At 48.8% G+C, this 25,617-nt stretch overlaps 1 protein-coding gene across 1 annotated transcript in view; it reads left to right on the top strand.

Annotated features, from left to right (window-relative positions):
• The window catches only part of med13a (mediator complex subunit 13a), a 68,321-nt gene that overhangs the window by 37,964 nt on the left and 4,740 nt on the right, over positions 1-25,617 (top strand). The window contains 21 exon segments of the mRNA XM_048229068.1: positions 1,320-1,779; positions 1,781-1,924; positions 1,926-2,143; positions 5,975-6,137; positions 6,140-6,199; positions 9,426-9,456; positions 10,021-10,142; positions 11,227-11,317; positions 12,284-12,495; positions 13,163-13,362; positions 15,782-16,734; positions 17,193-17,360; positions 18,016-18,239; positions 18,473-18,662; positions 18,858-19,015; positions 19,018-19,304; positions 20,120-20,339; positions 21,509-21,700; positions 23,247-23,470; positions 23,786-23,928; positions 25,275-25,433. Of these exon segments, the coding sequence (XP_048085025.1) occupies positions 1,320-1,779; positions 1,781-1,924; positions 1,926-2,143; positions 5,975-6,137; positions 6,140-6,199; positions 9,426-9,456; positions 10,021-10,142; positions 11,227-11,317; positions 12,284-12,495; positions 13,163-13,362; positions 15,782-16,734; positions 17,193-17,360; positions 18,016-18,239; positions 18,473-18,662; positions 18,858-19,015; positions 19,018-19,304; positions 20,120-20,339; positions 21,509-21,700; positions 23,247-23,470; positions 23,786-23,928; positions 25,275-25,433 (4,619 nt within the window).

Here is a 25,617-nt window from a genome sequence, read left to right on the forward strand (position 1 = left end):
CCGCCACCACCTCCGTGGCCACTGTTTGGCGAGGCGTAGAGCAAGTCTGAGTAAGAGGGCTGTCTGGTCAGCATTGGCCACTTCTTAGCCCCTTTCTGTAAGGGGAGAAAGGGAGAAATTGGAAGTGAAACTGTCTATGAGTTGCAGCTCTCACTCCAAAAGCAAAGAAAAGAGGAAAAGAGAGAGGGAGGGAGGGAGAGAGGGTGGGGGGGAAAGCGTGTAAAGACACGCAGGACTCAAGGTGAAGATGACCGATGGCTGGCTGTGAGGCTGGACATGAAAAACGCAGAGGGGAAAAAAAAGCAGGGCATCTGAAGATGGACACGAATGGCCTGCAGCAGTCTGATTGACGTCAGCCTCCTCCTCAGCAGAGTTGGAGGAACAGAGAGGCAGTCTTTCCTATGGCGCGATCTCAGCCACATTTATTATGGCTCTCTGCAGTCAAGTGCATTTTTTAAGCAAACTCGGATGTGCTTAGCATTTGATTCCTTCCCTGTTGTGTGTGCGTGTGTGTGTCAGTACTTGTTTATACACTGCAGTAGTCTGAAGTAGGGTTGCCCTATTGAGATGTTGCCAAGGGGAAGTCTAGCCAGGTCGTACTGCATAGGAGAGGACCCAGTGTCCAAAGGTGACATTGAAAAGGGATTTCCTCAGCAGAAATTCAGTGAAAGGTGTTTGGGTGTATGTATATAGACAGAGACTATTGTGTGTGTGTGTGTGTGTGTGTGTGTGTGTGTGTGTGTGTGAGTACTTGACTTTGGTTTGTGCATCTTTGGATGTTCATAGCTCTAAGTATAGCACATAAAGTGTCTGTACTTTTAATATACAGTATGTATGTGCACATAATTAGGTGTATATATGACATGCTGGTTATGTGTTTGAGGAGCTCTGAAACAACTCTTTGGCTTGCCCACACACACACACACACACACACACCACACACGCGCGCGCACATACATACACAGACAGTTGTCTTGACCACTGTGGTTAGGTCGTGACATGTATGCCCCATCTCAGGGTCTAAAAAAAGAGCTGACCCCAATACAACCCCCTTGAAGCAAACATCAACACCTCCTGTCTCCGAGCCCTCCCACGTTCACACTAACCCTCATGTTAGTCATCCTGTCCAGTCATATGTGTGGACAAAGGGCAGTGTGTTCACAAGTAATGGCATTACACTTTAGTACTTCTCTGTAGTAAATCATAAAAAACAGATATCAATCATTCTAAATCGGTGTACATTGGAACTTATTTCGATGTCATTCATTACCTTCTTTTTCTTCTGTGATTTTTTTTTTTTTTCCTTTTCTTTTCTATAGACATAAAAATCTGAAGCAGCGAGCAGGCGTTCCCCCCGGGCAGCCACCCAGTGCAGGCCAGGCCCCCCAGCCGCCCACCAAGCACAAGACGGGCGAGAAGCCTGAGAAGGCGGAGAAGCAGCAGAAGCCTGAGCGATCCCCCTTTCACCACCTCCAAGCCACCTGCGGCCCGCGTGGCCCTGGGCGGGTTCCTGGAGTCGATCGGTCGCCCTGGCCCTCCGGGGCTCCGATGGCATCACCACGCCCGCCCAAGCCTGCCGCTCCCGGCCTGCGGGCTGCCGAGGTGGGCTCCGTGTCCTCCAAGCCCCCCCAGCTGCACGGAGGAGCCACCGGAGGGGCATCGGGCCCCGGGGGCCCCTCGGAGATGGGCGGCTTCAGCCCCCTCGCCCCGCTGAGCCAAGACCCGTCGGGCGACCGCGCAGGAGGGCGTCGTCCGGCCTCTTAGAACCCTCCCCGCCCCGCACAGCCAGCACTTCTACCCGGCGCCCCCGTCCTCCGAGCCCTGCTTGCTACCGCAGCAGAAGGGCGCCTCCGGTGGTGGAGGCGGCAGCAGCGGCGGCGACGAGCCCCGACTGGAGCCGCCCTTCCACCCTGGCCGCCCTTCGGCACCCCTCGAGTCTCCTGGGGCCCAATCACGTGGGCGCCGCCGTCAGTATGGAGGAGGAGGTCGGAGGAGGGTCCGGCGGAGGAGGGAGCCACGCGCCGTGGCGCTTCTTCAACCTGCCGCGGAGGAAAAACGCCGAGTTCCCCACGCCGGCGCTGCCCGGCGACAAGCTGCGTGAGGAGGCCGCGCTGGGCCAGGACGGCATCGTGTCCGTCACTGAGTGAGTGGAGCCGATGAGATCTGATGTGTGTGTGGGGGGGCGCTGGCCCTCCCTGCTGGAGGCTTTGTCGGGTCAGCGTGAGCATGGCGGTTGTTTACAGAGGGAGGGGGAAAAACGGAGGTGACCGTGTGGGATAGGAGCAGCTGCACACACACCCCCTCCCCTCCCATCCTATCCCCTCCCCAACCCAGCCCACTGAGAGAAACACATACACACATACACACACCCTCAGCCACACACCCATGTCGAGTTGGTGCCCCTAATCCCCTGTACTCCAACCCCCCACAACTCTTTACATTCCTCTTGACCCTGCCAATGAGTCACCTCCCCACCCCAGCCACCCCCCAGCCCTTAACAGTTAGACCCCCTCACTGCACTTCATGTTCAAAATGTTCTAACCAGAGAGGGAGGAGGGGTGGGGATGGATACGGGATGTTTTTGAAAGAGCAGTGATGCACTCTCTCTCTCTCTCCCCCCTATTTTCTCTCTCTCTCTCCCCCCTCCCTCTATTTCGAAACCTGCTCCCACTCAGAATGTGTTCTCTCTCTCTGTCCAGTGTGTTGGTCTCATGCGCTACGTTAATCTGCTGCTATGCACTCTTTTGACATCATACAGCACTAATGTGCAGGGCCAGCACTGCTGCTCATAGAACAGGCTTATCGACCCCACACACACACACACACACACACAAAACAAAACCAAATACACCCTGCAAATATACAGTTGTTAGTAAACACACACTCCAACACTAGTATGTGCAACTACGTCTATAGAGTCAGGGTGCCTGAAGTGGACCTTGATCCCCACCAGTTCAGACTGTACTTTTGAGTGTTGTGGTATCAATGTGTAAGCTCCTGGACGGTCTGGTCTGAATACCATCTGTCTGAGCCACGGCTGACTGACAAGCTATACAAATCTATCTTTTATGGTCGCGCTTGCTGGCTGCATAGAAATAGAGTTCTTGGAATAGCTGCAAGCATCATACTTCCTCGTGGGATGCCCAGTAAGAGATTTCTAGAGATGCTATTCTATGCTATGAACAACAGATTATGGATATGGCCGTGTTCAAACACGGCAGCCTAATTTATTAAACTGCTGTACAGAGATCAGACCGATTTAATAAAAATGGGTCATTCAGTATCAAATCAGATAAGGTTGTTGCTGCACCGTGTTGCTGCACCAGATTTTGTTCAAACCTTGTTTTTTTTTTTTTATCATGAATGGGTCCCAAAACCAATGCCTGTAAAATATTTGTGTCGGAACCCAATGTCTTCATATTTTTTGCAGCCCTTGATATTATTTCAGTTTGTCTACATAACGACTAGGTCCCCAAACACCAAATGCCTCATCTTCTTGCAAGTAATGTTTGGGCATTCAAGGCCGATGCTGCACAACCTTAACATTCTCCTATCTCCTCAAGTTGCTGCATACGCAGCATGCTTTTTTTATTTCATGTTTCCTTAGGTGCTACAGAGGCTTAGGATATTTATTTGGTAGATCTTGACAATTTTAGTATTTTTTTTTCAGAAAAAGGTTTATTTTAGTCTAAAATGCCATAGGATTCTATAAGTGTTTTTAGCAGGCATTTTAGGAGTAAATGGGTTAATACCATGAAAGTAGTATTCCTAGCCTGACCCTTTGTAGGATGGAAGAAACTTCTTCTCAGTGTGACTTGACCATGCCCATTGGTTTGCATGCCCATTGGTTTTCTATAAGGCCCCAGATCCAGAACAAAGAGATATCGAGGGTCTTCTAAACTTTTTCAGGCTGTAAAACTGTTTTTCTACACAGAATGCCTCAGCTTTAGCATTTATTTCTATTCACCACTGCTTGTCATCCTCTTAGAATAACCACTGTTTAGTTGCCCTGTAAGCACTGCAAAGCATGCTTAAAACCAGTATCATAGCCAGCATGTACTGTATGCCCCTAGGGGATTGCTTAGCTTAGCCTGGCATTCGACTTGGGGTCGAACATGGAGTGTGAAATGTATAACCTTAGGTGTGCATGTTCTCCCAGGCCACCTTTACAGCTGTTTTTTTTTAATGCAGTTATGTAACCTACATGCACATTATGGACTCCCCCATTGTTGTGGGAGACGGTTGTCATGACTACATTTACTACGCACTCCAGCATAGTGGTTATGTTTGTGTTTTCAGCAAAAAGATGGGCGAATGTTTTTTTTTTAAATTATTCTCGAATCTCGACTTCAACTCTAATTAAATGTTACCCCCAATCCCCACCCCATTGCACTGTTTGAACATACCTTTGTTCTTTACATGCCAGCAGCTTTAGATCGACCGTTGTTTCCCATCCATACAACATGAGCAGAAAGATCAGATCACTTTACTTTATCACTTTTCTGAAGAACTACAGAAAATGAATAGCAGAAAGGGCAAATCACTAATGGAACCCGTGTTTGTGGACAGAGCTCTCGGCCATGTTGGTCTGAGCTAACCAGAAAGCTTGAAAACGATTATTAATAGATCAGGATGCGAGCCTGATCCTTCCTTTTCACTCTTCATATTTGACACATCACTCTCATCATTAATTTTATTTCTCTCATCTCGACACACTTTATTTTATCATCACCTTCCTCACACTTTTATTTCACCTTCATTAATTCCTATTTCCTTCATCTTCGCGCGACCGGAGATTTCACTTTCATCACACACCCCTTTCTCCTCCTCCCCCTCACCTCCCCACACACCCCTTACTCTCTCTCCTCCCCTCCTCCCTCACACACCCCTTTCTCCTCCCCTCACCTCCCTCACACACACCCCTTACTCTCTCCTCCCTCACCTCCCTCACACACCCCTTTCTCCTCCTCACCTCCTCACACACCCCTTTCTCCTCCCTCACCTCCCCACACACCCCTTACTCTCTCCTCCCCTCACCTCCCTCACACACCCCCTTACTCTCTCCTCCCTCACCTCCCTCACACACCCCCTTTCTCCTCCCCTCACCTCCCTCACACCCCTTTCTCCTCCCTCACCTCCCCACACACCCCTTACTCTCTCCTCCCCTCACCTCCCTCACACCCCTTACTCTCTCCTCCCTCACACACCCCCTTTCTCCTCCCCTCACCTCCCCCACACACCCCTTACTCTCTCCTCCTCACCTCCCTCACACACCCCTTACTCTCTCCTCCTCATTCCTTTACATTATTATTATTTCCACTTCACTCATTATTATTTTCCTTATAGATAGGGAGCTTTTCCTTCAGGGAGCGATGATGAGTTATTTTGTTGACCTCCCTCTCACCTGTTCTCCTGGTTTATCCTCGGGCAGTAAAACCTGAGCTTGTAAAACTGAGATTAGTGACCAGTCAGCCCTTATCAGGATCCGAGCCCTCTGGTATTGTGTGTGTGTGTGTGTGTGTGTGTGTGTGGTGTGTGAGAGCGGTCCGAGAGACAGGACATAAGCTTGAGTAGTCTGTCTCATCCTCTAGAGGAATTTGACACCATCTTCACTCCTGAGAAAACCCAAAAGCAAACCCAGACAACAGGCTATGGGCCTGTGATCACGCGCCTCTGCCAGTGGTGTCCTTTATTGCAACTCCCAGACTATTACTAGTGTTAATAACCGGTTATGCTCTTTGGGATGATGCCACTCGTTCAGACATATCAGCACATGGACCAGTTTCATTCGCACTGCAATTCTCATCATAGCCTTTTATCTGTAATTGATTGATCTGCCTGTTGAATCCTCTGCCAATGTAATGATGGATGATGTGGAACCTAATAGTCTATATTGAGCAGCTCTGCTGCTGCTGATATGTCATCTCTATGAAACACCTGTATGAGTTTTTAGCTGTGCGTGTGTGTTCCTCAGGTTGATGGCCACGTCCAAGAGGCCTCTGAAGGTGTCGGAAGAGCGCGTGCAGATGTACGTCCAGCAGCGGAACAAGTACCTGTCGTCAGCCACCATCTCCGACGGCGACCTCGAGTCCAGTGGACCAGACGCCTGAAAGACGGCGGCCGCCAAGTTCTTCTTCCTTCCATCAACCAGCCAGCGATCAAGTCAGGGAGAGAACGCGAGCCGGGGAAAAAGCACAAGGTGGGCCTGAACCCCCTCACCTACACATTAAAGCCATTATCTTTTCTCTTGTACTCTTTCCCTCACTCCCTCGTTCTCTCTCACTCCCTTTCTCTCTCTCCCTCATTCTCTCACTCTTTCTTTCTTGTTTCTCTGTTCTTCTGATATATTTATATATTCTCTTTATCCAACTTTTTTCCTCACAATCTTCAACCTTCAGATCTCTATTCCTGGGCCTCTTATGAAAGCAGATAGAAAATCTCTCACAGAGGACGACTGATGGAGAGGCACACTGCTCTTTTTATAGCCGCTCATTCATTGCCTCGCTCTAGTGTTAATTTCGTCAGACGAGACTAGAGAAAAAATGTTCGTCAACAACCTTTTTTTCCATGACTAAGACGAGACGATGACAAGACTGCACTAATGTCCTGAAACATCACTGGACTAAGACTATCTTAAGATGCATTATTGCTGACCTAAAAAAGATCTAGACTAAAATGTTTTGTATGAAATAAAAACTAAGATAAAATCTCTCTTCATTTTCGCCTAAAAAATGAGAAGCCAGAATAGCTGTTACGTTTTCAAAATATTCAATGAGTTCAGGTTCATGCAGCAGCTTTCCTGTAGGCTAGATCCACGGCTGTTGCTGCAACTAGACATTCTCTTCTGCAACCCTGTACCTAAACCACATGGAACAAGAACACCGGAGATTTCTGCCAGAGTTAGCAAGCTAACAACCTAGGCATTAGGCCACAATGCTACATACCCAGAGTTGAAGCTTCTCTCATACATATACAGATTAACATCCCCAGAATGTCCATGCGAAAATTTTCAGCAAGTAATGTCAACTATTTAACTAGTTACACTGATGATGCAAAGTTTGCTAGCAAGTAAGCTAATATGGAAAGTTAAGCTAAAGTTAGCTAAGATAGAGAGTTTGTGTTATGTTTGGTAGATATTGCCATCTAAGCGTGGCCGGAGTAAACATTCATACTTGAGTCTAAGACAGTGTTTCTCAAACTTTTTTCAGATGAAGGACCACTTAACTAATCAATAAAAAAAGAAACGACGGACTACCTATAGCTAAAAACAATTAAAAAAGAGACCTAGCAGTATATTAGCCTACACAATACTCACTGAACCACCTTGCTTATTGTCTTTGCACTTTGCTTAATTGTGTCAGAGGATTCATATGATTTTTAAACTGGCATATCTGACATAGACAGTGTTGTAGAACTGTTTGAATTTACATACAAGTTGGTTCAATATTGCAAACAACTCATCTATATTATATTTTACCAGGTCTGCTCCCGTGGACCACTTGGGATAGCTTGCGGACCACCAGTGGTCCCCTGACCACACTTTGTGAAACACTGGTCTCACGAAGATCATGACAGTGGTCCAGTCAAATCTTTTACTGTCTATGGTCAAATCCCAGCCGAGCTATAACTGTAGCTCGACTTACCTGTGCATGTAAACATACTGACTGACTGAAATAATTTGTTATAAAAAAAAGACTGAAATGTTTTGACTAAAACTGACTAAGATAGCTTTAGTTTTCTTTTGACTAAAACTAGACTAAAATTACGAGACTTTTAGTTGACTAAAAAACTTGACTAACAAAAAAATGATATTTTGAATGACTAAATATGACAAAGACTAAAAAAAGGACATTTAAAGCCACAAGACTAAGACTAAATTAAAAATAGGTGACAAAATTAACACTACCTCGCTCGTCTGTACAAAAATATTAGCTGAATGCGAAGCGGCCGTGCGCTGCTATGTAGGTGTTCTATGCATTAATGGCATTCAGAGCCACTCTCAAGGTGGGCCCAATGAATGCTGTTGACCTAGATAATGGAACAGGACTTGCCTGTCCACAGAGAGGAAAGGGAATCATTGCTCAGAATACAGCAACACTGGGAATTGTTGCTCAGAGACTGCAAGGCTAAAAAGGGTTATGGCTCCCGTGTCAGTGTGTTTTCTTTTTTTTATTTATAGCAGTTCACTGATCACTTCATTTAGACGCTGCAGACTCCTCTTTAATGAGGCCGCGGCACCTGTACTTGGAGTTCTCTCCAGCCGAGACAGACAGAAGGTGCACGTGCTTCCGTTGTCCTCCGCAGTGCGGTCACAGGAGCCCCAGATTAGTGTTGTCCAGTGACGCTGCTGGTCGAGTCTGTCAGCAACAGACAAAGAGGAATCTGGGCAGAACAGAGAAAAAAAAAACACCAATGGGGAGATAAACTAGAGGCCTCAAGAACAGGCACACAGCACATAAAGCTGCAGCAACAAGTGTAGTGAGTAATCCGGGTGGTCGTGTGTGCTTGTGCACCGTGCATAGGCAGTAAGCTAGCCTCATAATTAGCCACTGGACAGCAATCTACCCAACAAGGATGCATCTGTTTTGTTGTTGTTTTTTATCTTCCTCCCTGGGCTCCATCATTAATGCTTTTCTGTGCTTGCTGGTGTTTTGTCCTTCTTCTCCGCCGGCTGCTGGTTGTGACAGGGGCCTGTATGGACAAACAGATTAAAACCCTCTCATACTGATAATACCCTCAGGCGTAAGGAAATCAATGGCTGGAACATAGCATTCCCTCTCAGCACTGCTTTCTCCCTGTGTCTGTGTGTGTCTGTGTGTGTCTGTGTGTGTCTGTGTGTGTCTGTGTGTGTCTGTGTGTGTCTGTGTGTGTGTGTGTGTGTGTGTGTGTGTGTGTGTGTACATCTGTACAGGCAGATCTACACACAGCAGCAGACCTATTAAGAGTATTTTTTTGCCCGTGTTTATCTGATGGTCTCTAATTGTAGAAGCACTTCTACAAAAGCTGGAGTTTGTTTTCGTCTAGCTTGTTTTTAAGTGTATTGATAAACAAGGCAGGGGGATGCCTCCCTTTCAGTGCTCAAAGCAGCAAGGATGCTCAGCATCAAGAGTGCTGTTAGTTTGGTAGCAGTAGAGCCAGGCTGATGTACTCGGAAGGTTGAAACGGACTAAGTACTAGGGCTGTCTCCGCTGTTGTTATGCACTGGTTAATAAAGCAGTTGTAAGTTTGATGAGTAGAATGCAGTTATTTGCTGAAAAGGCTCATGCCATCATCCATTTCTTTGTGTTGGTGCATCACCACTCTTTTAGTCTTGGAAGTATTAGTGTGTGTGTGTGTGCGCACGTGTGTGTGTGTGCGTGCGTCTGTGCATCTGTGCGTGTGTGCGTGCGCGCAGACCATTAATCATATGAATTTCTTTCTTCCAGGGGGAAGATGGTGGATCTGGATCTTCAGACGGTGAGAACTTACTTTTTTTGACATTCTCTTTCTTTTGGCCAAATTTGGGTCAGAGTTGGGAGGATCTGTACTGTCCCAGCAGCCTTTGCAAACGCCCCTTGCAGCATTATTTACCTCGCTCACCCCTTAGACTCCTGCAGATAAGGCGAAGCTCTACTGAGATACAGAAGGGGTCAAAGGTGACACTTCTCCATTGCCAAGTTAAAGTGTTGTGTACTTAATAAAAAGCTTTTTGCTTTTAAATGCTATTCTTTCTGGAAGAGGCCATGCAAGGTGATGTTTCGTTTCGACAGCCAGAACTTGAAGGCTTCACAATGCTGGTTTTACAAGTTGGCCTTTTCATTTCTAAATACTTTAATGCCTCTGGGATAATCTTGCGCAGTGATCATAATCTGCTGGAAGGAAAGGAGTAGCGAGTCTGGAATTCAGAGAGGAAGTGAAAGCTTTTTGATTGGCTTAGGCACTTCACAAAAGCCTCTGCTGGTTGTCTTCTGTGAATATTTGTATAGCTGTGAGTGCTTTGTGTGTTAATGCCCAGTGTGTGTGTGTGTGTCTATCCTATAGACCCTCAGCGTACAACACCCCTCAGTCGCACCGCCCCAGCCAGCCTGATCCACGATAAAGACCTGGCCGTCTCCATGAACGACCTGGACAACCTCTTCAATTCGGACGAGGATGAGCTCACGGTCAGTGTCTCCATCCCCTCAGCGGTGCTTACCCCCCCCCCCCAATCCCCCAAACCCACCCCACACATGCCGCTGCCAAACCACAATAAATAGCCCATTAGCTGTAGTGCTACCCAACAAGCCTCTGTGATATGTAGGTGTTAGTCCACGGTTTCATTCCCGACACAATGCAGCGACGACATCACAGATAAGTGGCAATCTGAATGGGACCAATGTACCAACAACAAGCTATACGAAATCCATCCTACTGTAAGGAAGAGACTATTTTTTTTCTTTTCAATCCAGACACGATCAAATAGTCTATACCAGATGCCGTATAGGACATTCAAGATTCACTCATAGCTTTCTATTGAGTGGTGAAAATCCTCTATTATGCCAATTTTGCAAAAGCGCTCCTGTCAGTGAGACATATTTTTTGATCCGTTGTTCAGCCTTGAAAACCAAAAACAAACAATTTTATCATCAAAATTCTATAGCTGATGTTTTAGTAAGGTCCCACCTTTGAAGGTTTTAGAATATCTTACTAGCATAGATTTTAAAAAACATATTTAAGTTTCTATAATACACAATGGCCATTAAATAGCCTTAGTTGCGGAAATGGCCTTAAATTAAATTAAACAAACAAACAAACAATGCCGTGGTGGCTACTGTTCCTGTTCCAGTCAGGTTCCCCGGGCCTTAGGTGCCCCAGTGAATGGGCATGTGCGTAAAGGCCTCCACTTGGCTGGGTGTGAGGGAGATTTCAGTAGTGGCGAGCCAACCTCCGTACTGACCAGAGGGGGCTATACCAGGCCCAGCCAACACTGAGCAGAGAGCCTCCACTGTGAGGGCCCTTCTGATCCAGCTCCCATTTTAATCCCTCCAAATATCATTCACATAAAATGGCACGTCTTGGCAGCTCGCTTGTGGGAATTTTTTCCCCGTTAACCCCCCCCCCTTCTTCTCTCTGCCCTTCTCAGAATTTCCGGTCATTTTTGGCTCTATCGGCAGCTCTTAAAGTATAATTAATTACTTTTCTGCAAATCCGCTTTATGGACGGGAGATTTCATTTGATGTGTGTGTATGTGAATGGTCGCTTCCGCAGCCCGGTGCCAGGCGAGGTGTCAACGGGACCGACGACAAGTTCGGCGCCAAGGAGCCCAAGCCGGCCACGCTGGACCCTGTGTCCTGCATCAGTAAGCCATCTCTTTCTCCGTCCCCCTCTCCGTTCTCATTCTATCTCTCAGTCTCTCTATCTCTTGTGTCTCTCTGTCACTCATTCTCTCTCTCTCACTCTGTTATTTTATCACTCAGCACAAGTCGTTTATGCCGGTGTTCATCAGGGAAAAGCGATTACACAGTACAATGGAAGCTCTTCTCCCTGTGCCCTTCTCAGCATCATTAATTACGTGAAAACAAACTTGGCGGCTTGGGATGGACTCCTTAGTTAGGGACTCGCCGGTACATGGCAACCTTGTCCCCGCATAGCCCTCTCTCTCTCCCAGTCCTCCAGAAACGGGTCACCTCAAGCGAGTGGCCTGATGAGGGATGTATCGAAATGTGTTTGTTGCACATCTCGAACTTCTCGACTTTCACTCTTAAACAATTACACTAATGGAGTCATCTTATATGCATATACTGCTTAATGTATGTTGTTGCTGATCTGATTAGATTGGAGGGCTTTGCAAGTCATTATACAAAATGAACCTGGAGAGTCTGTACTTAAACACTGCGTGTGACTTGGTGCTGTGGTGGTAACTAGTAAATGCAGGTTCATAGGATAACCTCGGCCTCTCCCGTTTGCATACATGTAACATGATTTGTAGATACGTCTGTTTGAGGGCACAGCAGAGTCATGAGAAGACATGAACAGATTTCATGTAAGGATGAGAAACGTCAAGGGTGAGTCCACAGTGTATGTCTAGGGACCGAAAAAGCAGGCAGGGATAAGGGGAGAACAGCGTCTGTGGTAGCAAGAAATAGGCAAATAAGTTAAGCACTCATACTGTTGCAGATTGTTTCAATAACAACTTCTCATACTCATTAGCTACTCTGATCTCTCTCTCTCTCTCTCTCTCCCCTCTCTCTCTCTCTCTCCCCTCTCTCTCCCTCTCTCTCCCTCTCTCTCTCTCTCTCTCTCTCTCTCTCTCTCTCTCCCTCAGGCTCTGCCGACCTGCACCAGATGTTCCCCACTCCACCTTCTCTGGAGCAGCACATCATGGGCTACTCCCCCATGAACATGGGCAGCAAGGACTACGGCAGCAACGACCCCGGGACCGGCATGACCTCGCTGGACGGGGCCGCCATGCTCGGGGGCCAGTTCAAGATGGAGGTGGAGGAGAGCTTCTGCAGCCCCAAGCCCTCGGAGATCAAGGTGACTCTTGACTACATCTCCCAGCATCCCCCCTTCTATCTGGTCAATCTGTCCAGAATTGTTTTCTGGTTAATCTGTCCAGAATTGTTTTGTTCTAAGTGTTATGCTTCCCATAGGAGGGAATAGCACATTAACCAAGGAATATAGTTGTTATTATAGCCATTATAATTAGCCTCATTGTAATATGGCCATTAGGAGTGATTTTAAGTGACATTGGATACAAGCATCTACTAGACAGATTTAGGCTTAAACTCGTTTGACCAGGAAGCATGACCAGGCAAGCAGTGTGTCTGTCTGTGCTGAGATGTAATGTGTCCGCCTGGTCATCAGTGAGTCCCTCAGGCCCCCTCTGCTATGCACTTAATGGACTGATTAACGGAGCTGATTGGCTCTGGAGTGGCCTCACCTCTGGTTCAGCGGCCTGATTTGTGACTGATTGAGAGCTTAAGCTCAGAACCCCCTGCGCGACAAGAGCCTGAAGACAAACGCCACGACTCAAGCTGAGCAAAGACACTGATTCTAATAGGTGCTTCAAATGAAAGAGTGTCATTCAGATTAACACATGAAAAATGAAAAGGTTTCGAGCTTCTCTGGAATGTGTCATAAGGTGGTGTAAAAAAAGTGCAGTGCTGTGTGGTCACCACTTCCTCCTCTTCTCCCTGTGCAGGACTTCTCGTTCGTGTACAAGGCAGACCTGTGCCAGGCGTTCGTGGGCTGCTCCATGTTCGCTCCGCTCAAGATGCTGCCCAGCCAGTGTATGCAGCCCATCAAGGTGCCCGACGAGTGCATCTATAGACCTAGCTGGACCGTGGGCAAGCTGGAGCTGCTCAACTCCATGCCATCCATGACCTTCCTCAGCAAGGATGGGTAAGCAGCGCACTGTGTGTGTGTGGGTGTGGGTGCATGTGTGGCTGGCTATGTGTGTCGGTGTTTGTGTGTGCGTTTTTTTGTTTTATTTATCAGCAGTATTCTACAAAAAAAAACAAAAAAAACAAATCTCATGTTGACACGTTAAAAAAATCAAAAAAGCAACAGTAAATCCATACCCAGACTTTGTACAAATGGCCAAAGCTTTTTTGATGAATAAACCAAATCACCAGAGGGCTTGAATTGAGAAGCACAGATGGCTAGGTCAATGGTGAATGCTATACATATTGCACTTTTTGGTTCAGCCCTTAGTTTCTTACCTGCAAAGGCAATACCCTGGAGATTTGCCCTCCATTGGCCTTCGATCCTCCACCCTGTTGAAAAAATGCTTTGCTGTATTATTCAACAGCTTCTCAGTAAAGAGCTTAATTCAGTGGGACAATGATGAGGCTCAAACTCGAAACCTTTAGATATTAAATCTCCTGGGAATAGATGGAACTGCTTCTCGGGGATAATTTGTCATTTAGATGGAAGGTGGTAGCAGTTGGCGTTTCAGGACCCTGGTTGCCAGACACTAAAGTTATGCCGCCTTCATCAAAGGGTCAATTAATTAGCTCATCAAAGCGGTTTCCCCCACTGATGTGCCCGTGACCTGAGAGAGAGAGAGCGAGCAGTGGCTGAGATTGGGCTGTTTGCGATTCAGTTGAGTCGCCCAGTAGAATGTGTCCCCAGTGCTGCTCTGCTCCCACCCAAACAATCAGCTTCTTAGATGACAGCTCGCACACTCGTTTAAAGAGCCAAGCCACAGCTAAAGCTTCAAATGACGCAGCACAAGCTTTTCAAGAAGAAAGGGCTAATAAGTAGCACACATAAAGTGAAGTAACCAAACTCACCCCGACCCCCTGCCCTACGCACTCTAGTGGTGTGGAGAGAAGAGGCGGCAGGAGTGACTTAGAGTGCGTTGTGTGAAAGTGGTGCTAAGCCCGGCAGTAAAATCTCGGGCAGTTAAAGTCAAAGGCAGATCCTTTATAAGCCGGGCGGACTGCTTTTATAACCTGCAGCTGGCACACAGTCGCTGCTTCAAACACTGAGGACCCTGGCTGTGTTTAAAGGCCACCAGGAAGCGCACACACACGCACAGTTATACTCAATCACACACTCACACACACACAATCTGTGGGACAAGCTGTGCTTTCACTTCTCCCAGCTGCCTGCCTGCCTGCCGCCTGCCTGTCCAAAAATAGCGCTTTCCTCATGGAGACTGCGTCGGCTTGAGGCTGCCCTCCCACACCCATCACACGGTGGCCCCGGTCTCAGCGCCTCATGTCTCCGGATCCTCTCCGCCCCCTCAGCCCTCGCGTTTGTTAACATGTTTACAGGCTCCGGTCCACTTTATATTAATAAAACCACACACACACACACACAGACAGAAACACAGGTATGCAGTTTTTTTTTATTTTATTTGCTTGGCTTGTTCCAAATACCATCTCTGTTTGGTGTGGTGATCTATGTACGTGTAACAGGAAGTTAATGGGAATGGGGGAAGCATGTCGCATTGGACAGCGTCCAGCAGTATGCGCTTTTGTCCTGAACCAGAGGCCTCAAGAGCAGAAAAGCAGCATTGTTGAACCTTTTTTCAACTGTGCATGCTACTGGTATTCCCCACGGTCTGTAATGACCCCCTGCACACACCGTTTCCCTGCAGCCGTGTGTGTGTGTTGGGATGGGGGCGGGGGGTAGCTTTCCTGGCTCCAGCTCTTCTAGCTCCTTAGTCATTCTCATGTATGTCAACAGCGCCGGTAAACAATGTGCTAAAAACCCACTCGCCCAAACCCCAAACCCCAATCCCTCATCTCACAACCATTCTTCTCAGCCAGACATTCTGTTGCCTTTGATACAGACACTGGCGACATGTTTACGAGCCACATGGACGTGTGCCTGGCAGGCAAACAGTGGTTTGTTTTTAGTGAACTAGTCAAAGCTAATAAGCAACTGCTGCAGAGGGAAATTCTGAAAGATAACAGCATCACGGAATAATTATGTGAGGTGATTTGGGATTTTTCAAGTTAACAGGAAAGGTAAAGAATTGAAGGGGAATTCTCCAAGCTGTTTAGCAGATGTCAACACAATAAAGCACGTTGGTTCCATGAGAGTTGCAGTGTAATACATTATCATGAATATTGTTATATCATCAGCAAAATGCAAATTGTGCAATAATTTTTTTATTGCATCATCTGACAAGCTGCTTCTTTGTTTACCTTCCCCCTGTCTATCTTTATGTCTCTCTCTCTTTCACGCTGTCCCTCTCTTTTGCCACCATCTCTCTCTTGCTCTCCATCTTTGGTCATCATCTCTCTCTCTCTCTCTCTCTCTCTCTCTCTCTCTCTCTCTCTCTCTCTCTCTCTCTCTCTGCCTGCAGTAACATCCCCAGTGTGGGCAGTGCCATGGAGCAGGACTACAGCCAATCATACACGCCGCAGACGCACACGCCCTTCATGTCCAACAGCGCGCCGCCCAGCAACAGCGCCGCCACGGGCATCCTGCCCTCGCCGGCCACGCCCCGCTTCTCGGCGCCCACGCCCCGCACGCCCCGAACCCCCCGCACGCCCCGCGGCCCCTCCAGCGTGCAGGGCTCGCTCAAGTACGACAACTCGGACCTCTACTCGCCGGCGTCGACGCCCTCCACGTGCCGGCCGCTCAACTCGGTGGAGCCGGCCACCGTGCCGTCGATCCCGGAGGCGCACAGCCTCTACGTGACGCTCATCCTGTCCGAGTCGGTCATGAACCTGTTCCGCGACTGCAGCTTCGACAGCTGCTGCGTGTGCGTGTGCAACATGAACATCAAGGGCGCCGACGTCGGCGTCTACATCGCCGACCCCAACATGGAGGCGCAGTACCCGTGCAGCTGCGGCTTCAGCGCCGTGGTCAACCGCCGCTACGGCAACGGCTCGGGCCTCTTCCTGGAGGACGAGCTGGACATCATCGGCCGCGGCTCGGACGTGGGCCGCGAGGCGGAGAAGCGCTTCGAGGTGCTGCGCATGTCCTCGCTGGAGAGGACGGGCGGCGTCGGCGGCAAGGACCGCGTGCCGGACGAGCTCATCCTGCTCCTGCAGGACCAGTGCACCAACCCCTTCTCGCCCATCACGAGCGTAGAGGCCGACAGCACGGGCAGTGGTAGTGGCGGCGGCGTGGGAGTGCCCGGTGCGATGCCCACGGCGCCACCGTGCGTGCGCGTCGAGGAACGGGACTTCCACAGCGACTGCTACATGGCCCTGGAGCACGGCCGGCAGTTCATGGACAACATGTCGGGAGGGAAGGTGGACGAGACGCTGGTCAAGAGCACCTGTTTGCACCACTGGGCCAAACAGAGCGGTGAGCATGTGATCATGACACTTTTCAGGCTTTGGCTTCATACTGTCACAGTTGTTGCTTTTTAAAGGGCTTGTTATGCCAATTGACTCTTCCTTGCAAAATTATTGACTTTGTAATTCCTTCTCCTCCAATATGTTATTGTCTAATGTTCCTTCTCCTATTTCTCCCCTCTCCCTTCTCTTTCTCTCTCTCTTCCTTACTTTCTCCTCGCTCTCCTTTTCTTTTCTCCTCTCTTTCTCTTTTCTCCCTCTCTCTCTCTCTTTCTCTCTCTCTCTCCCTCCCTCCCTCTCTCTCTCCCTCCCTCCCTCCCTCTCTCTCTCCCTCTCTCTCTCTCCCTCCTCTCCTCTCTCCCTCCCTCCCTCTCTCCCTCCCTCCCTCTCTCCCTCCCTCCCTCTCTCTGTCCCTCCCTCTCTCTGTCCCTCTCTCTCTCTCTCTCTCTCTCCTCTCTCTGTCTGTAGCGGTGGATGTGAGTGCTCTGTGCTCTCAGGACGTTCTGCGGGTTCTGCTCTCGCTCCAGCCTGTTCTTCAGGACGCTATCCAGAAGAAGAGGACGCTGCGCTCCTGGGGAGTCCAGGGTCCTCTGACCTGGCAGCAGTTCCACAAAATGGCTGGACGAGGCTCGTATGGTAAGAGATCAACACACACAATGCTGTGAGCCTGCAACAGAGGATGTTACAATTCCTCTCCTAACTGGCTCTGCCTTGCCAGATTTTTCACTGTAAAACAAAGTGCCAGGTAGATGAAAAGCAGACTGCTCCATTTCTGGATCAGTAGGCCACTACCGCTCTCTGGCTTGATTTTCGCAAAAAATCACAACTGAAAGCTCTTGGCTCTGGCTTTTATAACCAGCAGTATCAGAAGACCATTCAATATCTCCCTGTGAAAAATATGGACCTTCATCTTGCATTTTTAAAAGATTAAACACTGTCCAGCTATTTGTTTGTAGAAAACAGTCTTTTTTTTTTTTTTAACAAACTGTTTTAAAATGGCTGTTACATATACAATTTGCACATCTACATCAGTCTGCCTCCACACACCAAAATCCTGGACCTTTTGTAAGGCACCAGAGTGGGTGTCGCCCAATTAACAAATTTACACAAACACCTGCAGACAGTTAGTCAGCTAACATGCAGACAAGAACATGTGCAAAAGTGCATTGAATTAAAAAGTGTCCTAAAACAGGGAAGATGTAGTCAGCATCTTCACACTCCCTTTTCCTCTTTTCTCTCTCTCTCTCTCTCTCTCTCTCTCTCCTACTTTCTCCCTCCTTCTCCTTCACAGGCACGGATGAGTCTCCAGAGCCCTTGCCCATCCCCACGTTCCTGGTGGGCTACGAGTATGACTTTGTGGTGCTGTCCCCCTTCGGCCTCCCTTACTGGGAGAAGCTGCTGCTGGACCCCTTTGGCTCGCAGCGAGACGTGGGCTACCTGGTGGTGTGTCCAGACACCGACGCCCTACTCAGCGGAGCCAAGAGCTTCTTCAAGGAGCTCACATCCGTCTATGAGGTGTGTACACTCTGTCTGTCTGTCTGTCTGTCCATCCATCTGTGAATTGTGTGCATACAAGTGTGTTAGTGGTTGTGGTCTGAAGTATATAAATATATTTCAATAGATCAAATGTATTAAGGCTTTGGCCGCTTGTTTACATCAGTAGCTGATGAAGTAAACAAGAATATTTTGACTTTTGGCCCGTGCTGTACTAACAGATGTTCTCCTCCCCTAACCCCCCCCCCGGTTAGTCCTGTCGTCTCGGCCAGCACCGGCCCATCTCCAAGCTCCACGCAGACGGCATCGTCAGAGTGGGAGGGGCTGCCGCTAAGAAGCTCTCAGACCAACCTGTCAGCGATTGGTTCTTGAAAGCAGCCAGTGGCAACAACGACTCCTTCGCTAAGCTCAAGCTCTTCGCTCAAGTCTGCAGGCACGACCTCGGTATGTTTTGACTGTGAGGAAGCACATCTGAATAAATCTACACAGATGGCACCAGTTCAACATAAATGACCCTGAATACTCACTCTTACAGCCACATTATGATGATGCATGTTGCTGTGTAGAAATGTTTTTGTTTTTGCTGCATGTTGTTGACTCTTTTTTTTCTCTTTTCTTTTTTCCTGTTCTCTCCTGTAGCTCCATACCTCTCTGCTCAGCAATTGGATGCCTCCCTCCTCACCCAGCCAAACCCCGCCCCTGCCGCCTCCAGCCAATCCTCAACCGCACAGTCCTCAGGCTCCACCGGCTCCCAGGGCCGCGGCCCGGTGTCTAGTCCTTGAGCGCCCGTCTCCAGCTGTGGTGCCCCGGGAACAACGGCAGTGCCAACGCCGCAGGCCTGGCGTCGGGCACCGCCGGGGGTACCCCTGCCTCGTCCAACACCTCGTCGTCGTCATCGTCGTCCTCGGGCCCCCAGGGCGCCGGTGCCATGCAGTCTGCCAAATCCAGCTCCTTCGCGCCCTTCGGGAGCATGGGCGCACAGGCGGGCTCCATGAACCAGCAGACGGGCGGCCAGAACGCCGGACTCCCCGGAGACGGCACGGCCGGCGTGAATCAGACGCCAGCGCCCACGGAGCCCCCCGAGAGGTGAGGCGCGTGCTGTACACAATACCTTGCTCAGGTTCACCACCCGTGTGTGTGTGTGAAAATCCACAGGGTTGTGATGTGGGGATTGTCTAGTGATTATTTTACACCCTTGTCTCTCCCAAGTATGTGGAGAGATCTGCTGAACAGCACAAACAAGCAAGAGGTTAGCTAGTGGCAGTGATGTTAAAATAAATAGATTACATTCAAATAAATTAATTACAAATGTAATACATTTAAATAAATTACTCCAAACAGTTTCAGCATTGGTGATGCAGAATGACTTAAAGTCTGACCACTGACTCTCTCACAGGCTCTGGGAACCTGGACAAAGGCCAGTTAAAAATATGCATACGCTTGCCAGACCCAGGGAGCTTTTCACTGCCTTTGGATTAAATTGACATGAGTGTTAACATGACATGAGTTCATGGACTGCCTATCATTGGGTGTGCAGCAGTAAGCCTGCAGCTGATTTTACCGTGGAGTTCTGAGTTCCTGAGTTCAATAGTGTTAATATGTGTGGTAATGCAATGTTAATATGTGTGGTAATGCAATCTTTTTTTTGAAAAAAGAACAGTGATGGCTTTATGAGAGACGGGAGGCACATTTTATTCTTTTCAGTCATTTTTCATAATTGGATGTTCTGTGCACAACTGCTCAATTGTATTGCTGTATTTCTTTTACTTTGTTTCTTCGTTATTCAAATCATTAAATCTGTCCTAATTAGCTCCTGTAACCATGGGATTTTTCTTCTCTCTCTCTCTCTCTCTCTCTCTCTCTCTCTCCCTCTCTCTCTTTCCCTCTCTTTCTCTCTCCAGCACCATGGAGAAGGAGAAGGTGGGTGTGCCTACGGACGGCGACTCCCACGCCATCACGTACCCGCCGGCCATCGTCATCTACATCGTCGACCCGTTCTCGTACGAGGACGCGGACGGCACGTCGGCCCACTCAAGTGTGTGGACCCTCGGCCTGCTACGCTGCTACCTGGAACTGGTGCAGCACCTGCCGCCCCACATCCGCAACTCCATCTCCGTGCAGGTGAGCCTCCATCCCCTACCCCCACTCCCCTCCACACCGGTCACTCTATCATGAGTGCGGTGCAGTCTGCTTTTAGCGTTCTATTACATTAGATTCTATTGTTTTCAATACAACCCTACACACCAGCATAGAACTCTGCCACAGGTGCTGATGTACGTGGCGTACGTAAGTGTTGGCACACTCATGTTGGCGGCTGTATACAGAGTGCTTAAAGGTCCTACCACCTATTTGTCCCAACCATTCACTAAACCAAACTGATACTACTTTCAGCTCAACCTTTCAGCCAGTGTTAAGTGCACAGGTAGAACCAATGCATGGTAGGACTTTCATTATTTCATCCCCGGCATGCATGGCCTAGAACACTATTTCCAATAGAGTGCCAGGGAAGGCTGTGTAGCAGTGTTGTTGGCTGTACTGCTGCGTATGAAAGATGAGAGTAAGCAGATCTGTAGTCATGTTCTGCGCACATGACGCCCGCCCTTTCTCTGGCTCTGTCATACGGTGTCACTGTAAGGGAATAAATAGCCACCGTGTGATGTAAGCAGCATTGCTTTCGAACTGTTATGCTCACCTCTGAGCAAGCCCACCCCACAAATATACACACACACACACACACACACACACACACACACAGTGTGCCCTGATTACTCAGATTTGAAGTTGTGTGAAGTCTATTTCAGAGCTGTAATAACATTGACTTTCAAATGAAGTTGTATTTTCATTTTGTGGCGTCACACACACCAAGCCCCTGTGTGCAGGAAACTGCCTCTGCTCTAGTAGCTGTCTTGCACCTGTGAACTCACACTCCAAATATAACTGCATTAAGATCAGACAAAAAAGGAAGTGTCAGTTGTGGTTTTCTAAGCACACTAGCATGACCTGTTTTGCTCACTTAATTTGATAAAAAATCTTGTTTCACTTTGTCACGTGTCTTCATGTGTTCTTAGACAGGGCTGGTCTTAACTCGAATAAGTTTACCTCATTGGTCTAAGTTGTATTTGGTGTTACCTCATTGGTCTAAGTTGTATTTGGTGTTATCGCATTGGTGTATATTGTATTTGGTGTGTGTTGGTATGTTAGCATTTGTTTGTGTGTTGGCATGTGTGTTTTTTTTTTTTGCACTTTTAGAATTTAATGTTTAATGTGATTATTTGTGTGTGTGTGTTCAGATCATCCCATGTCAGTACCTGCTGCAGCCTGTGCGGAGCGAGGAGCGCCACATCTATGCCCAGCACCTCAAGTCCCTGGCCTTCTCAGTCTTCTCCCAGTGCCGGCGGCCGCTGCCCGCCTCCACCAACGTCAAGTCACTGACGGGCTTCGGCCCGGGCCTGGCCCTGGACACTGCCCTCAAGAGCCCAGAGGTACCGCAGACCGATTCTACTGAAGCCCGATTTATGCAAACTTTTCATACGAAAACACATTTGTCCGTTTGGCCGTGTCTGTTAGCTTTCAACATGCAGAAGAACATAATGAACACAGATTACAGACTGAAGGCTCAGTCCGTATCCATTTTCTGTCTTAAGTACAAATGAGTCCCTGCTGACCCCCCACCTCCACAACCTCCACAACCTCCACTCCACCCACCATTTCCAAAACTAATTCCCTCAACACTGAGTCACTGACATTTTATTCTTGCCAAATCACACACAGGTCAGTGGAGTAAAAAAAAAACCCAGCACCCTTGTAAACTCTTTAAGAATGAAACATCTCACACCCACAAGCCTGACTCCAAGAGTACACCCTGTCCACACAATGTTCTCCCTAAACGGTGAAAGCCTCAACTGCGCTAATTTGGTTTCACATAACGTCCTTAACCGTGAATGCCACACATGACAGTTGGTTTATGTCTGTGAAGTGGTTTATTTGGTGTAAAAATGTGCTCTAAAAAAGGCAGCCCCACAGCCCAGGATTCCGTGTTAAGCAAGTGAAACTAGTAGACAGAAAGCACTGTGGGAAAAGAAGCTATGCTTGTGCAACACTCCGCGCGCACACACACACACACACACACACACACACACACACACACACACACACACACACACACACACACACATTTCTTTCTTTCTTTCTTTCTCTCTCTCTCTCTCTCTCTCCCTCCTCCCCCTTCCTCCCTCCTCTCTCTCTCTCTCTCTCTCTCTCTCTCTCTCTCCCTCACTCCCCCTTCCTCCCTCTCTCTCTCTCTCTCCCTCCTCCCCCCCTTCCTCCCTCTCTCTCTCTCTCTCTCTCCCCCCCTCTCTTTCTCTCTCTTTCTTTCTCTCTCTCTCTCTCTCCCCCTCACTCCCCCCCTTCCTCCCTCTCTCTCTCTCTCTCTCTCCCACCCACACACTCACTGTCTCTCCCACACACTCACTGTCTCTTAACACACACACTCACACCATCACCACTCCCAGAATCACTCTCTTTAGCCTTTTTTCCCCCCCGAGCCTTTGTGCAGTGCATTCTTCTCTGAGGGGGTGGTGTAGTAGTTGTTGGGGTAGAGCAATGAGTTGTGGAGATTGTTACACTAACCTCTCCGCACCTGGAAAGCGACCAAGGCGGCCTCAGAGCGCCGACCTCGCGTGCGTTTCCTTTCCATTATCTGCTTGGGTGGCTGGCTGGCGCGGGCCCTCGCTAATGGGATCGGGCCCGCATAGTCTGGCACCCCGCTCTACTCCCAGGGCTCATCCGCCGAATAACTCCCACAATCCAATTTGCTCCAACCCCCTACAGTCTCCTGTGTTCTAGCCTGCCCCGCTTATTTGATAAATGAATACGAATGAATGCCTTGCAGGGCTCTTTGCCTTAAATGCTCACACTCCTAGAGACCAGCCCAGACCTCCAGCAGTTGATATGTGGTTACAGTTGTTGTGTTTATGTTGAGGTTGGGCTTGACCTTTGTCCTCTTTGACCCCTTCCCTCCTGCGGCAGAGGCCAGAGTGCTTGCGGCTGTACACGCCGCCGTTCATCCTGGCGCCAGTGAAGGACAAACAGACGGAGCTGGGCGAGACGTTCGGTGAGGCCTCGCAGAAGTACAACGTGCTCTTCGTGGGCTACTGCCTGTCCCATGACCAGCGCTGGCTGCTTGCCACTTGCACCGACCAGTTCGGAGAGCTGCTGGAGACGTGCATCATCAGCATCGACGTGCCCAACAGGTGAAATGTGTGCGCGCACACACACACACACACACACACACACACACACACACACACACACACACACACACACACACACACACACCTCTTTATCACAGACTTAATCTCATTAGACACTCTAGTTCTGGTTCTCATTATAGACAGTCTGGTTTCATACATTCATAATATGGACACAAATTCAGGATGTGTCTGTGTTTGAGATATAGACATTGTAAACTGCTGTTGTGTTTTTGACTCTGTTATAGCCATTATGAGCTGCTGGTGATGTATTGTAAATTGACTTATAATTGATATGTTGCTTGTGTGTGTTTTTAGGGCGAGGAGGAAAAAAGGCTCTGCCCGAAGAGTGGGCCTGCAAAAGCTGTGGGATTGGTGCTTGGGTTTGGTGCAGATGACATCAGTGCCCTGGAGAGTCGTGATTGGCCGCCTCGGGCGGATAGGACACGGCGAGTTAAGAGGTGAGTAGACACACCCACTGTGCGGCGATGCTCGTTATGCCACTTTCGCTCTCTCAAGTACGCCTCTTTGCTGGAGAAGGCGAGTAGAGCGCGTGAGGTGGTGTGTGTGTGTGTGTGTGTAGGTGGTTGTGTGTGTGAGGTGGTGTGTGTGTGTGCACTTCTAGTGCATTTCTCCCGCTTTTTTGCATCTTTACTGTGACTCACACAGGACTGGAAATGGTGTGTTCTGTCTTTTTTTTCCTCCTGGCCCCGCCTACGAGATCTCCCAAGCCACTGACGCATCAATAATACAGCGACAAAACATTACCTCGGCGTAATAACATAACTCTCCCCCAGTGAGGCAGGCAGGCAGGCATCACTCGACTACTCGCTACTGCACTCCCACTGATGGAGTTGTTTGTGTCGTTTCGTGATCTGTTCTGTTTGGCATCACGCAGTAATCGCATGTTTTGGGCCCGCGCCGAGGCTGGCTGAGGGAACGTGGCGTCTTCGTCTGTGATGTAGACGGGTTATTTACTCGACTATTATCCCGCGAGCGCAGCTTTGTTTGGCTCTGTGTTTTTCATGGCCTGCCAGAGCTTGTCATGTGAACCGTTTAGAAACCAATAGAGAGATAATGGTCTCTTTGACATGTGTAGCCATTTTGGAGAAAAACAAGTTATGTAGCAATTACTGGCTTCATACTTTTGGAGTTTGGCTACTCTGATCAGTCTCATTTATTGGCACTACAGCCATCCTTCTTTTGCCCCTTATGTTTTTAATTTACCAAGCCTGTAGCTAGTGAGTTGAAGCTATGCACGGTGGTCTACTGCTTGACGCTGCCTGTTGTATTAATCCCATCCTTCTCCCCTTTCTCTCTTCCCTCTCTCCTCTTGCCCTCCGTTCCCTATCACCTTTACCCTGTAACTCTTCTGTTCCCTGCACCCCCCCCCATTCTCTTCCCTCCTATACCCTCACCACCCCCTCCTCCTTTCTCTCTCTTACTCTCTCGTGCTTCCTGCCCCCCCCCCCCCTCTCCCATGTGCCTCCCCTGTTCCTCTCTCTTTTTCTCTTTTCTGCACTCTCACTATCTCTCCCTTCTCTCTCTCTCTCTCTCTGTCGTTCTCTCTCCCCTCCTCTGCTCTCTCTCTCTCTCTCTGTCTGTCATTCTCTCTCCCCTCCTCTGCTCTCTCTCTCTCTCTCTCTCTCTCTCTCTCTCTCTCTCTCTCTCTCTCTCTCTGTCTGTCTGTCGTTCTCTCTCCCCTCCTCTCTCTCTCTCTCTCTCTGTCTGTCGTTCTCTCTCCCTCCTCTCTCTCTCTCTCTCTCTCTCTCTCTCTCTCTCTCTCTCTCTCTCTCTCTCTCCTCAGACTGGAGTATTCTGCTAAGCAGAAGGAATCTGCAGTCTCTAAGCCGCCGGCTGAAGGACATGTGCAGGATGTGTGGCATCTCTGCCGCCGACACACCCAGCATCCTCAGCGCCTGCCTCGTTGCCTTGGAGCCCCAGGGCTCTTTTGTCATCATGCCAGGTAATACAGCTTTCCCTGTGTGTGCGTGTGTGTGTGTTGAAAAGCCAGTGTTTGTGTCCGTGTGAGTGATGGATGGCAGCAGCATATCATAATGCATGTAACTGCTGTCCCTATCAGATCCACTGCAGCCAGACCAGTGTTGAGGCCAGCCATAAAACACCTTTTCAGGACCACATTGATTTTT

The sequence above is a fragment of the Alosa alosa genome, chromosome 2 (genome assembly GCF_017589495.1).
Source record: "Alosa alosa isolate M-15738 ecotype Scorff River chromosome 2, AALO_Geno_1.1, whole genome shotgun sequence".
Lineage (NCBI taxonomy): Eukaryota > Metazoa > Chordata > Actinopteri > Clupeiformes > Clupeidae > Alosa > Alosa alosa.